Source organism: Staurois parvus, unplaced genomic scaffold (assembly GCF_062004578.1).
Source record: "Staurois parvus isolate SC_StPar_1 unplaced genomic scaffold, SC_StPar_1.0 ptg000834l, whole genome shotgun sequence".
Classification (NCBI taxonomy): domain Eukaryota; kingdom Metazoa; phylum Chordata; class Amphibia; order Anura; family Ranidae; genus Staurois; species Staurois parvus.
In genome coordinates, this window is record NW_028318630.1 from 1,042,059 (window position 1) to 1,055,774 (window position 13,716).

At 39.6% G+C, this 13,716-nt stretch overlaps 1 protein-coding gene across 2 annotated transcripts in view; it reads left to right on the forward strand.

Annotated features, from left to right (window-relative positions):
- The window catches only part of BCKDHB (branched chain keto acid dehydrogenase E1 subunit beta), a 275,645-nt gene that overhangs the window by 123,957 nt on the left and 137,972 nt on the right, over positions 1-13,716 (forward strand). For both annotated transcript variants that reach the window (XR_016306628.1, XM_089655349.1), the window contains exons 7-8: positions 1,544-1,641; positions 7,387-7,497. Coding sequence is in view for 1 of the 2 variants with exons in the window: in XM_089655349.1 (XP_089511475.1) it covers positions 1,544-1,641; positions 7,387-7,497 (209 nt within the window). In the remaining variant the exon portion in view is untranslated. The remainder of the gene's footprint in view (positions 1-1,543; positions 1,642-7,386; positions 7,498-13,716) is intronic.

The window sequence follows — 13,716 nt, forward strand, 5'->3', positions numbered from 1 at the left end:
CTAAAAATAACCAAACATCGTGTAACTGTTAGAGATGGGATAAAGAGGGTGGCCTCTTGCATATGAAGTCCAAGAATCCCTTAAGCCTGGTACACACAATGAGACTATCGGACAAATGATCGTCAGTGTTTTTTTGGGGGTTTTTTTGTCTACTAGTTTCATATCAAAAATGAAGAGGTTACTAAAGTTACAAAAATTCTCGTACGACAGAATACGACTTTGGAAGTATTGTAATGTTTTCTTTCATTTCTGAGTATGTGTGGTCTTACTCTTCTGATTTTTTTTTTTTTTCTTTTTGCCAGACGAATACTGTACTGATTAAACAAAAAAAAGGTTTTGCGTTTGTCTCTTTGAATAATTTCAGATGAAAGCTGTGTACTAATGGATCAAATTCTTACAATCGCTTCGAAAATTGTATTTTTTATCCGATTTATTTATTTTTTTTTATTGTGTGTACTAGGCTTTAGAATGATGGCTATTTAGGGCACTAAAGTGGCACAAAGTGTTGTGGTGTTGTCACAGGAATTCAGCCAGGCAAGAACCCAGCATCTGTGAGGCACAAGTGGCATAGCAGAATTGTGCTTGGGGCAAAAGCTGTGTCCAAGTCAGATAATCTCTTGAGAATATGGAAGCAGCTAGAGAAGTCAAAATAGACCAGGACTGGCAACAGGATTTGACAGAAAATATTGGTGTACTCCAAATTACACCTAGAGGACACCATTGGGAGCTTGATGGTGGTTCTCTCCAAATGGCCTGTCTTTCCTGTGTTAGCCTGGATGGATAACAATACTAGCTAATATGTGTTTATACTGGTTGTTATATTTTACATATGCGCTGCGTTTTCTAACTGGATGACTTCTGAGACTGACCTATACAAACATGGATTGATTACTTTGTAAGCTTTATGAAGTCCATGTCATTGTGCTGTTGCACAGCCTTAAATAAAAAATGTAAAGGAGAAAAAATATTGGTGCAGAATCAACAGGCATAGGCACAGTCTAAATTGCACCCTTGGAATGCATTGGAACATAAAGTGGAAGTAAAGTTTAATATAACCCAGACTTAAAATATTAATTTGACTCCACCCATTGACTTCGGGTAGCTGTGGCTTAGTGTTCATGTGACCGCACTGAAAGAGATTTAAAAAAAAAAAGTATTTTACAAATAACATGCAGCATGTGTATGGCGGAGGGGGAAGGCAGCAATATTTGAAACCTGGGTTATATTAGCCTTACCCTCTACTTTAAAGGTTTTTCACACTTTAAATATTATGGGGTAGATTTACTAAAACTGGTGCACTCAGAATCTGGTGCAGCTGTGCATGGTGGCCAATCGGCTTCTAATCTCAACTTCTTCAATTAAGCTTTGGCAATAAAACCTGGAAGCTGATTGGTTTATGTGCAGAGCTGCACCAGATTTTGCACTCTCCAGTTTTAGTAAATAACCCCCTATGTTTCTTTGTTCTTCATCTGGTTTGGTAAGAAATAATGGGCATTTTCTGTTTGGTATGTACTAATCAGAAACAAATTCCATTATATTCTAGTTGAACAAGTGCCTGTGGAACCATATTACTTACCGTTGTCTCAAGCCGAGGTAATACAAGAAGGCAGCGATGTCACTCTTCTCTCCTGGGGTACTCAGGTTAGTATCACTATGTTTTGTGTGTGTATAAATATACATATACTGTATATGTACATATTAGGTGTTCATTAGGTTGGAAATTCACCAATAAAAAGGTTCAGGTATTTGCTCGTAGGAAAAGTAAAGCCAGTATTTAGAATTCCTTTTTTTGGTTTTATGCGAGTTTTTTGTTTATCGTGAATCTATATAGGTTTATTTGATGGCGATGGGTTTGACTCATCCTGCCCAACAGGACACAGCCAAACTGTTGTAAAATGACACCTTTGGCATATCTTTTAACAAAAATCTACAAAGATTTTTGACTAGTAGCAAAAAGAAAAATCTCAGATTAAAAAAGAAAAGGCTTGGACTAAAAGTTGGATACCTCAGCTCAGAGACACAAAAGCAGCCAAACTTTTTGTCAACTTCTCGTTATACAAACCTGCACAAAGAGAAATCGCTGTACTTATATTCTACCCATCAGAATCCATAGCCAAATTCAAGTTCAATTCATTAGAAAATTATGGCTTAACCACTTGCCTACTAGGCATTTATTCCCCCTTCCTGCCAAGGCCAATCTTCAGCTTTCAGTGCTCTCACACTTTGAATGACAATTACTCATTAGTCATGCAACACTGTACCCATATGAACTTTTTATAATTTTTTTCACACAGATAGAGATTTCATTTTGTGGTATTTAACCATTACTGGGTTTTTTATTTTTTGCTCTACAAATGAAAAAAAAAAAGCAAACACTTTGAAAACGTTTCCTCTTTAGGTATACATGTATGTGAAGCATAGGGTACCAGAAATAGTTGGTAATGCAAGACTATTGGCGGTCTCTGTTACTTTATATTCAAACTTTCTAAGAGGATGGTTCACTGGTAAAATTTGTCAAAGAACTTGATGAAAACAATTGCCCAACTGCAATAATGAAGAGGCTTTGCCTTGCATAATAATAATAATAATAGAAAAAAAAAAAATCTAGGGGAAAAAAAAGAAAAACCAAAGGACACAGCTTGGTTACTGGCAGAGTATCTTCTTATGAAGATATAATATTTGTAAGGTTTGTACTGCCATCTCCTGTTAGAGAGTCTTCCTTTTTCTTTGTGACAATGGCAGAGACCACCAGGAAGTGAGGAAAAATCTTTAACAATAACACTGACAAAATGTAATTTTTTTTTGTAAAGCAGAGAGAGGCTTGAACTTGTGTATTTTTTTTTTTTTACTGTATTTGCCCTTGTTGCAGATTTGTCTTAATTTCCTGTCTGGTAAAACAATTGTCACTTTGAAAGTAAATGCGTGGAAACCGCCAAAACAAAGTCCTGGATAGCTGTGAAAACAGCACAGGAGTCATGTTCCCACCCAATGCAAAACTAAAAAACCCCTTTTGACTAGTTAAACCCTTTAACAACTTCAGTATTGGACACTTTTTCTCCCTATCTGCCTAGGCCAGTTTTCAGATTTCTGCGCTGTCACACTTTGAATGACAATTACTCAGCCATGCAACACTGTACTCAACTGAAATTTTTATAATTTTTTAAAACTTTTTTGCTATATAAACCTAAAAATACCGACATTTTGAATAAAAATCCACATGTTGGGACCGTGATAGGTTGTCACCTGTGCAATAAGTCCATCCGAGAAATTTCCTTGCTACTAAATATTCCACGGTTAACTGTTAATGGTATTATAACAAAGTGGAAGCAACTGGGAACAATGGTGGGCCAGGTAAAATGACAGAGCCGGATCATCGCAAGCTAAAGCGTATAGTGCGCAGAAGTCGCCATCTGTCTGCAGAGTCAATAGCTAAAGACCTCCAAACTTCATGTGGCCTTCAGATTAGCACAACAGTGCATAGAGAGCTTCATGGAATGGGTTTCCATGGCCAAGTAGCTGCATCCAAGCCTTACATCACCAAGTGCAATGCAAAGCACCAGGTGCAGTAGTGTGAAGCACGTTGTCACTGGACTCTAGAGCAATGGAGACGTATTCTTTGGAGTGACGAATCATGCTTCTCTGTCTGGCAATCCGATGGATGTGTCTGGGTTTGGTGGTTGCCAGGAGAACGGTACTTGCCTGACTGCAATGTGCCAAGTGTAACGTTTGGTGGAGGGGGTAATATGATGTGGGGTTTTCAGGGGTTGGGCTCCCAGTGAAGGGAGCGCTTAAGGCATCAGCATACCAAGACATTTTGGACAATTTCATGTTCCCAACTTTGTGGCAACAGTTTGGAGATGGCCCCGTCCTGTTCCAACATGACTGTTCACCAGTGCACAAAGCAAGGTCCAGAAAGCCATGGATGAGTGAGTTTGGGGTGGAGGAACTTGACTGGCCTGCACAGAGTCTTGACCTCAACCCGATTAGAACACCTTTGAGATGAATTAGAGAGAAGACTGTAAGCCAGGCCTTCTCGTCTAACATCAGTGCCTGACCTCACAAATGTGCTTCTGGAAGAATGGTCAAACATTTCCATAGACGCACTCCTAAACCTTGTGGACAGCCTTCCTACAAGACTTAAAGCTGTTATAGCTGCAAAGGATAGGCCAACTCAATATTAGACCCTATGGACTGATGTACCGATGGCCTGTTTCATTTCTTGAGGCCCAGAAACGCCAGGACAGTAAAAATACCCCCCCCCCAAATGACCCCTTTTTGAAAGTAGACAACCCCAAGGTATTTATTAAGAGGCATTATGAGTTTATTGAAGTTGTAATTTTTGTCACTTTTTGTGGAAAATGAAGTTAAATACATAAATTACATACAGGTGACAATAGGAAAAACATTTTTTTTCAACTTTTTTTTCATACTGTGACCAGAGCAAAACAGTGATCAGGATTTTTTTTTTTACATTGCCTATTAGAGTGGTTATTACTTCAATAAGAAATCACTAACACAGTTCAAAGATTTAATTTATAAAACCACAGCTTTCACATGGTACATGTCTGCTGTGATTGGCCCCTTCATTATGATATCAGAAACGTACGCACAATGGCTATGAGTGAAAGCAACTGTTGATAACTGATGTGATCGATCACAGCGATCACATGGTACCAGGGCTGTGTACAGTGGTCCTGTACAATGGTCTGTGGTCCACTGTGTTGGGAGGACAGAGCGGGTCACAGATCACGCTGCTGCATGTCCCTCGAATAGGAGGAAGTCCTTTTTTATTTGTTACAATTGACTGGACATGATGTGGTTAAAGTGTTCCTATAAGTTTTTCTGTTTAATCAGTTTAAAGTTTTACAAAATATCAACAAATGGAGGATAAACAGAACTGTTTTTACCCACCATAGGATTGGACATCTTGGAAAGATCACAGGAAGCACAAAATTAGCAATTCTGAAAAGTGAAGAAAAAAAGAAACTGTAGAAATATTTGGAACTGGTCAAAATCTTGGTTTGTTTGTGCTATCAGACACTCAACAAGAATGTTGAACGAGGAAGTACACCATTGCATGGTTTTGAAAAAAAAAAAAAAATTACACCTTGCTATCCTCACTAAACTAAAGTTTTTGGAATATGAGGCAAAAAGTGAACCATTTACTCGAAACATGCAACACACTTTGTAGCTCAACAGACAGCTATTGTAGAGGATTCAGTAGACTTAGAATTGTATTGAGGAGTTGTACAGGCTCAGGATAGCATCCTTTTTTTTTTTAAAGCTCAGGCCGGCCATATATTATGCAATTTTCTTATTCAATTTCCTTTAGATTTACCTTCAACTGCATAGTGCAAGGGTCTGCCCGATTCCATACAATTTGAAAGAGTTTAGGTTTGGACTTGTATTATATGGTTTTGGTAAAACTAAAGGAAAAATTGTATAGTGTGTGGTCAGCTTTAATATGTATTGTCACTATTCATGATTTTGGGATATGATTTTATGTTGTGTTTGTGTAGTGCAGTTGAAGCCATTGCAGTGTTCTGAAAAAGCCCTTGCTATCCATGCGCTTTGAAAAGTCTGCTTTCGTTATTTTTGTTACGCATTGCTGGATTCAGACTTTCAAAGCCAAGAGCGCAAAATGTACATTTGTAAAGCATTCTTCTGTGCTTTTATAAATGTGTTATTTGTTTGAGCTACTTTTTAGATCAGCCCCATAGTGTAAGCCAGGAGGAAAACTAAAGACAAAATGTAGGTGTGTACCACAAGTTCTAGTAGCTTCCAACATTTATATCTACACAGCTATCACAGTCATGTTAATCAGTTTTCCACTGAATGTTTTAAAGGATAAGTTCACCTTTGAGAACATGGTACATATTCAACTTGTTTTAGGGTGCAACATGTAACATGTTCCCACTGTTGCAGCCACTGTCCTCTCTCTATGACAGCAGTATGGGGAGAAGCCCCGTGTACTAGATGTCACTTTTTGAAAACTGTGCGGCCTTGCAGGGCTCCGCCCACATGGGCGTGTCCATTCATTCACAGAGTTCTGTGAATTAATGAAATACAGGTCCTGACAGCCTCTGCGGCTGTCTGCTTGTAGTTCTCAAAGAACTACCACGACACTGTTGAGCCCTATGGTAGTTCATTGAGTCTTCCTGTCACAGTGTATCTGCTTTCCCACACGAGGTCCTGCATGGCAATGCTTTCCAGGCTCCAAAAAAAGTAAATGCGCATTTTTTTATTTTTTTTTATACCTGCAAAAAAAATAGGCCTTTTATTTTTTTAAAGTGAACTTATCCTTTAAGGCAGTTGTTGTTTGACCACGCCCTACATCAGGGGTCTTCATACTTTCTAAGCAAAGGGTGAGTTTACTGTATTTCAGCCTTTGGAGGGGCCGGAGGTTAGTGTCAGTGGTAGAAATGGTGTCCCATCATTGGTGTCAGTGGGAGAAATGGTGTCCCATCATTGGTGTCAGTGGGAGAAATGGTTTCCCATCATTGGTGTCAGTGGGAGGAATAGTGCCCCATTGTTGGCATCAGTGGGAGAAATACTATACCATCATTGCTAGTGGGAGAAATAGTACTCCATCGCTGGTTTCAGTGAAAGGAATAATGCCCAATTGTTGGTGTCAATGGGAGGAATAGTACCCCATCTTTGATGTCAGTGGGAGAAACCGTGCCCCATCGTTGGTGTCAGTGGGAGGAATAGTGCCACATTGTTGGTGTCAGTGGGAGGAATAGTGCCACATTGTTGGTGTCAGTGAGAGGAATAGTGTGTTGTATCAGTACGAACAACAGTTCCCCAAGAGCCTGATAAAGGCAAGCCAAGGGCCACATCAAGTCCCCGGGCTGCAGTTTGGAGACCGCTGACCTAGATAAATCAGAACAGGCATTAGTCCTACTGAGAACTTATGACATATATCTGACTGCAAATTGAATTGGCAATAATAACAAAAATTCATGGCAGAAACTGTCCTTCGAAGGACGTGATCTGGTTGGACACTTTCCCCATTGTCTTCATCTGTTTACTCCGAAATAAGAGCCCAGTTACAGTGCCTATCTTGTACTGTCAGAATTTTTACTGAACTCCAGAATTTTGTCTAATTTATTTGAGAAGCTTTAATGTTTTCTTTGGCTAATGTAATATTCTTTATTTTAACACTTTTTTTTTTTAGCTTTTTTTGATTAATCTTTGTCTTTTGTTTACATACATGGGCAAGTCAGTGTTGTTCAATGCTGACAGGAGGAAAAAGTTGGCGGTTGCCTACCTTCCACTCTCTTGGAATGTAGTTGCTTCTACATTGAAGAAATTTTGGCATTCGGGAACCATTCATTATTAGACAATCGCTTGTTTTTGCTGACAAGTTACATATCTTTGTTCTAGGTTCATGTTATTCGTGAAGTTGCATCTATGGCCCAAGAAAAACTTGGCTTGTCCTGTGAAGTGATTGACTTAAGAACTATTCTGCCATGGGATATTGAAACAGTCTGCAAGGTAAGCAATACGACATCATGGGAACATTGGATTAAACAGGTATTTGGAAATAAACTGAAAGGATTTATCATCATGTATTAAATAAGTATGTTCTGATAGCAGTTCCAAACTGGAAAATATATCCTCGTGTTCTGCATGTTTTAAACAGAGAGGAAGAACTTCAAGCAAAACACATTCAAAATACTTATATTTGAACTGTGTTATCTGCCAGAGGGTTTATTCATTCATTCTCTTGATTCGCACACTTCTGGCTCTGCATAGCCAGGAATATGTCTTCACTATTTCCTGGTTCATTTTAACAGTTTAATCTGTCACCTGCCCCTTAGAGAGGTATTAAGTCCCAAAACAAAAATGTATTAAATTGCAGTTTACCAATCTTTAGATATGGTAGCTGCATTTATTTTCTTTTTTTTTAGGCTTTTTTTTTTTTATTTTCAGCTAGTGATTCAGTTGGTAAGTCTTTTATTTTTTAACTTTTGGATTAAGCTGACCAAACAAAGTAGCAGTTAGAGGTTTGAGATGCACCATTAACCACTGATAAGGGTGCTTACAATGGTTAGCCTTTATTCATTTGTGTAAAACTTTTATCCCAAAAGGCAAAAACTGTTGCTGTAACTGCTTATAAAGTGTTATCTGGAGTTCAGCCTCAATTTCTTAGTCTCTAGTCCATCTAAATCTGCCAGTCAAACACTACAGTCTCCCAGACTGACAATAGTGCTATACAAAAGTGTCTGCTTTACTTTTTCATACCAAGTGGGGACACCCTAAGACAGGAAGTTAGTTAATGGCTAGATCACCAGGTGAAAATAAAAGGGAAAAAATGAAAATCAATGCAGTCACCACATCAAAGTACTGTTAAGCTGCAATATTTAATATTTTTGTGTTTAATACCGCTTTAAGCAATTAATCAGTAGTGTGATGGTGCTGATTAATTGTATAGTGAGTAGGTGGACACAGGGGGCTGCAAAACAGAATTAAGATAAAACTGATTATGCAGCTTAAAATAAAGACTGGCTCAACAAAGGGGCAGAACTTTTCTCTTTTAAAATACATTTATGTACAGTATTTCAATCTGTGCATTTTAAGATGAAATACAGACACCCAAAAAGATTGTTTTCTGGAAAATGAACATATATTCCAACAGACTGATTTTTCTGGCAGAGTTAATTTATGAACTTTCTTAGATTATTCAGTTTAAGGCTTCCTGCACATAACTGTAAGAATTTTACTGATTTATATAGGCAAGGTTTTTCCAGCTCAAACGTTCCTGTGTAAATGATCAGTAAAATTCCTTAGAAACGTTTTTTGTTTTTTTTTTACAATGCCTAAATGTGTAGTTCTATATCCTCCTGCCTTTTTTTTTTGTTTTAAACCAGAACACACTTTTTGCATCTTATGTGTACGCGTATACGGTACATGCGTTTTACACTCCATTGCAAATAATGCATTCAAATCCGTAAGCAAAAGATTTTGAAAAACATTTGTGCATGGGGGCTAAAATTGTCTATATCCTTACACCATATCTGAATATTTATATTTTTATTATATTTTCATCTACTATTTTAAATTTTTTTAAATTGCATGCCAGTTGCTGCTAATGTTAGTCAGGGGATAAATAATAAAAGGGAATGTGAAACTTATGGAAAGCCAGTGTGCACAGGGTTGCTTCAATGAATATGCGTTGCCTGCAGTGATAATTTTAATGCTTCAGTTGGAGATAGCGAGTTCAATTCTAATAATAGCAGCTTTTAAATTTTTTTTTTTTTTTAGAACTAGTATACAGTATATACTGTATATAGTGTGTGTATGTGTTTTTATATACACACACACATCAAAATAATTAAAGGAACAGTTTGAAAACACATCAGATTTCAATGGGGAAAAATATAATGCTGGAGGAACATTAGTATGTCCCATCGTTTGATGCAAATTAAAATGGTCAACCTACAGAGGACTGAATTCAAAGACAACCCGAAAATCAAAGTGAAAAAAATGGTGTCGCAGGCTAGTCCATTTTGCTGAAATTTCATTGCAGCAACTCAAAATGGTACTCAGTAGTTTGTATGGCCCCACGTACTTGTATACATGCATGACAATGTCGGGGCATGCTCCTAATGAGATGGCGGATGGTGTCCTGGGATATTTCCTTTCTAGATCTGGACCAGGGCATCACAACCTGTCGGCGTCTGATGAACTGAAACATGATATCCCAGAGGTGTTCTGTTGGATTTAGGTCAGTCGAGCGTGGGGGCCATTCAATGGTATCCATTCCTTCATCCTCCAGGAACTGCCTACATACTCTTGCCTCATGAGTCTGGTCATTGTCGCGTACAAGGAGGAACTCAGTACCCTGTGCACCAGCATAGGGTCTGACAATGGGTCCAAGGATTTCATCCCGATACCTAATGGCAGTCAGTGTGCCATTGTCTAGCCTGTAGAGGTCTGTGCGTCCCTCCATGGATATGCCTCCCCAGACCATCACTGACCCACCACCAAAATGGTCATGCTGAACGATGTTACAGACTGCATAACGTTCTCCATGGCTTCTACAGTCCTTTTCATGTCTGTCACATTTGCTCAGGGTGAACCTGCTCTCATCTGTGAAAAGCAGAGGGCACCAGTGGCAGACCTGCCAGTTCTGCTGTTCAATGGCAAAGCCAATCAAGCTGTATAGTGCCGGGCAGTGAGCACAGGGCCCACTGGAGGATGTCTGGTCCTCAGGCCACCCTCATGAAGTCTGTTTTTGATTGTTTGGTCAGAGACATTCACACTGATGGCCTGCTGGAGGTCATTTTGTAGAGCTCTGGCAGTGCTCATCCGTTCCTCCTTGCACAAAGGAGCCGATATCAGTCCTGCTGATGGGTTAAGGACCTTTTACGGCCCTGTCCAGCTCTCCTAGAGTAACTGCCTTTCTCTTGGAATCTTCTCCATGCTCTTGAGACTGTGCTGGGAGACGCAGCAAACCTTCTAGCAATGGCACGTATTGATGTGCCATCCTGGAGGAGTTGGACTGCCTGTGCAACCTCTGTAGGGTCCAGGCATTGCCTCATGCTACCAGTAGGGACACTGACCCTAGTCAAATGCTAAACTAGTGAAAAACAGTCAGAAAAGATGAGTAGGGAAAAAAATGTCAGTGGCCTCCACCTGTAAAATCATTCCTGTTTTGGGGGTCATCTCATTGTTGCCCATCTAGTGCACCTGTTGTTAATTTCATTACCACCAAAGCAGCTGAAACTGATTAACAACCCCCTCTGGTACTTAACTGATCAGATCAATATCCTGGGAGTTTAACTGACTTGATGCTAAAAGCGATCTTTCAATTTTTTTGAGGTGTGTGTGTGTAATATATATATCTATATATATAGATATAGATATATATATAGTGAGTTTTGTCCATCGAAGGAATGTCTGAGCAGAAATAATAGTAAGCAGAAAGTTCAAATTATTATTAGCATTTATTTATTAAGGTGGTTAGAACCCTCCCTTACTCTATAACAATTGGAAAAAAAAAGTATTGCTTGTAGTTCTCCTTTAAGGTCCAATGAGGTGCCTGACTTCTCTGTTATTCACATCTGACTGGTTTATTGTGCTCCAGGAAGACAGCTTCTGGAGCTCTGATGCTGGGCGCTCTGGTCTCAGCTCCTTCAAGTTTAGAGTCAATGCAGCTGCTATATCTGCCCCTCCCCTCCTCCTGCCCAGTCACAGAATCCTTTTGTATTATAGGAACTCATTCACAAAATACCAAGGCTTCTGTGAATGGGCAGCAGAGGGGAAAGGTGGGCATAGCTGCTATGTGTGCTTTTTTTTCCTCACAGCCTTTCATGTATCCTCCTGGAGAGCAATAAAACTGTCAGATGTAAATAATAGAGAGAAGTTCAGGAAGAGGCATACACTTTGTTGTATTGAACTCATAGTATGCATGCATTTTTTACAAAGTCGCTGAATTCTTGGAATTCAGTTTTAATAGTTAATACTATTGACAAACTGCATCATATGTGCAAGTTTTCTATTTTGCCCATAGAACCACTTTTATTTGAATTGGCAACCAAGGTTGCAAGTGTACTCATTATGAGTTCAAGATTTATTGTGAGTGTTTTCCACATCTGCATGTAAAACCTACCAGTTTAGCTCCAAGGAATCATTCAGATGTTATATCGTTCTGCTAGATTCACACTGTGCTAAAACTTCACTTGACAGTAGTTACAAGCTCGGCTACCTGTAAAAGCAATCCAGCGGCTAATTAGCTGCTAGGATTGCTTTTGTATAAAAGCCAATCGCCTCCTGAAATAAACAATACCAGGATGATGCCTGTAGCTGCATGCATCATTAAGGTATAACCACATAAATTTGTATATACAGTCATGGCCGAAATTGTTGGCACCCTTGATATTTTTCCTGAAAATCAAGTATTTCACACAAAAAAGGTATTGCATTAACACATGTTTTGCTATACACATGTTTATTCCCTTTGTATGTATTGGAACAAATATAAAACAGAGGCAGAAAAGCAAATATGACATAATGTCACACAAAACCCCAAAAATGGGCTGGACAAAAGTATTGGCACCCTTAACTTAATATTTGGTTGCACACCCTTTGGAAAACATAACTGAAATCAGTCGCTTCCTATAACCATCAATAAGCTTCTGACACCTCTCACCCGGAATTTTGGACCACTCTTCCTTTGCAAACAGCTCCAGGTCTCTCTTATTGGAAGGACACCTTTTCCCAACAGCAATTTTAAGATCTCTCCACAGGTGTTCAATGGGATTTAGATCTGGGCTCATTGCTGGCCACTTCAGAACTCTCCAGCGCTTCTTTGCCATCCATTTCTGAGTGCTTTTTGACGTATGTTTGGGGTCATTGTCCTGCTGGAAGACCCAGGATCTTGGACGCAAACCCAGCTTTCTGACACTGGGCCCTACAGTGCGACCCAAAATCCTTTGGTAATCCTCAGATTTCATGATGCCTTGCACACAGTCAAGGCACCCAGTGCCAGAGGCAGCAAAACAACCCCAAAACATCATTGAACCTCCACCATATTTTACCGTAGGTACTGTGTTTTGTTCTTTGTAGGCCTCATTCCGTTTTCGGTAAACAGTAGAATGATGTGCTTTACCGAAAAGCTCTATCTTGGTCTCATCTGTCCACAAGACGTTTTCCCAGAAGGCTTTTGGCTTACTCAAGTACATTTTGGCAAACTGTAGTCTTGCTTTTTTATGTCTCTGTGTCAGCAGTGGGGTCCTCCTGGGTCTCCTGCCATAGCGTTTCATTTCATTTAAATGTCGACGGATAGTTCGCGCTGACACTGATGCTCCCTGAGCCTGCAGGACAGCTTGAATGTCTTTGGAACATGTTTGGGGCTGCTTATCCACCATCCGGACTATTCTGCGTTGCAATCTTTCATCAATTTTCCTCATCCGTCCACGACCAGGGAGATTAGCTACAGTGCCATGGGTTGCAAACTTCTTGATAATGTTGCGCACTGTGGACAAAGGCAAATCTAGTTCTCTGGAGATGGACTTGTAACCTTGAGATTGTTGATATTTTGCCACAATTTTGGTTCTCAGGTCCTCAGACAGTTCTCGTCTCCTCTTTCTGTTGTCCATGCTTAGTGTGGCACAGACAGACACACAATGCAAAGGTTAAGTGAACGTCTCTCCTTTTTATCTGCTTTCAGGTGTGATTTCTATATTGCCCACACCTGTTACTTGCCCCAGGTGAGTTTACAGGAGCATCACATGCTTGTAACATTCTTATTTATCCGCAGTTGTGAAAGGGTGCCAATACTTTTGTCCAGCCCATTTTTGGAGGTTTGTGTGACATTATGTCGAATTTGCTTTCTTTCCTCCCTTTTTTTGTTTTGTCCCAATACACACAAAGGGAATAAACATGTGTATAGCAAAACATGTGTTAATGCAATACGTTTCGTGAGAAATACATGATTTCCTGGAGAAATATCAAGGGTGCCAACAATTTCGGCCATGACTGTATGTACTCTGGGTGGTGTGTGGTTAAAACCCTGTTGATCTTGTCAAAACTTCAGAGCTGTCCTGTATGATTATTTTTAGTGTTAACCAATGGGTCATTTTACTTTTAAACCCCTCTTACTGTCATGCTGGGTTGTTTAAAATGAGCATTTTTGCCTGTCCAGCAATTCTGGCATTGCCCTGGAACCTGCCACATGCCAGGTTTTGTTTCACACGCCAGGTCTTGTTT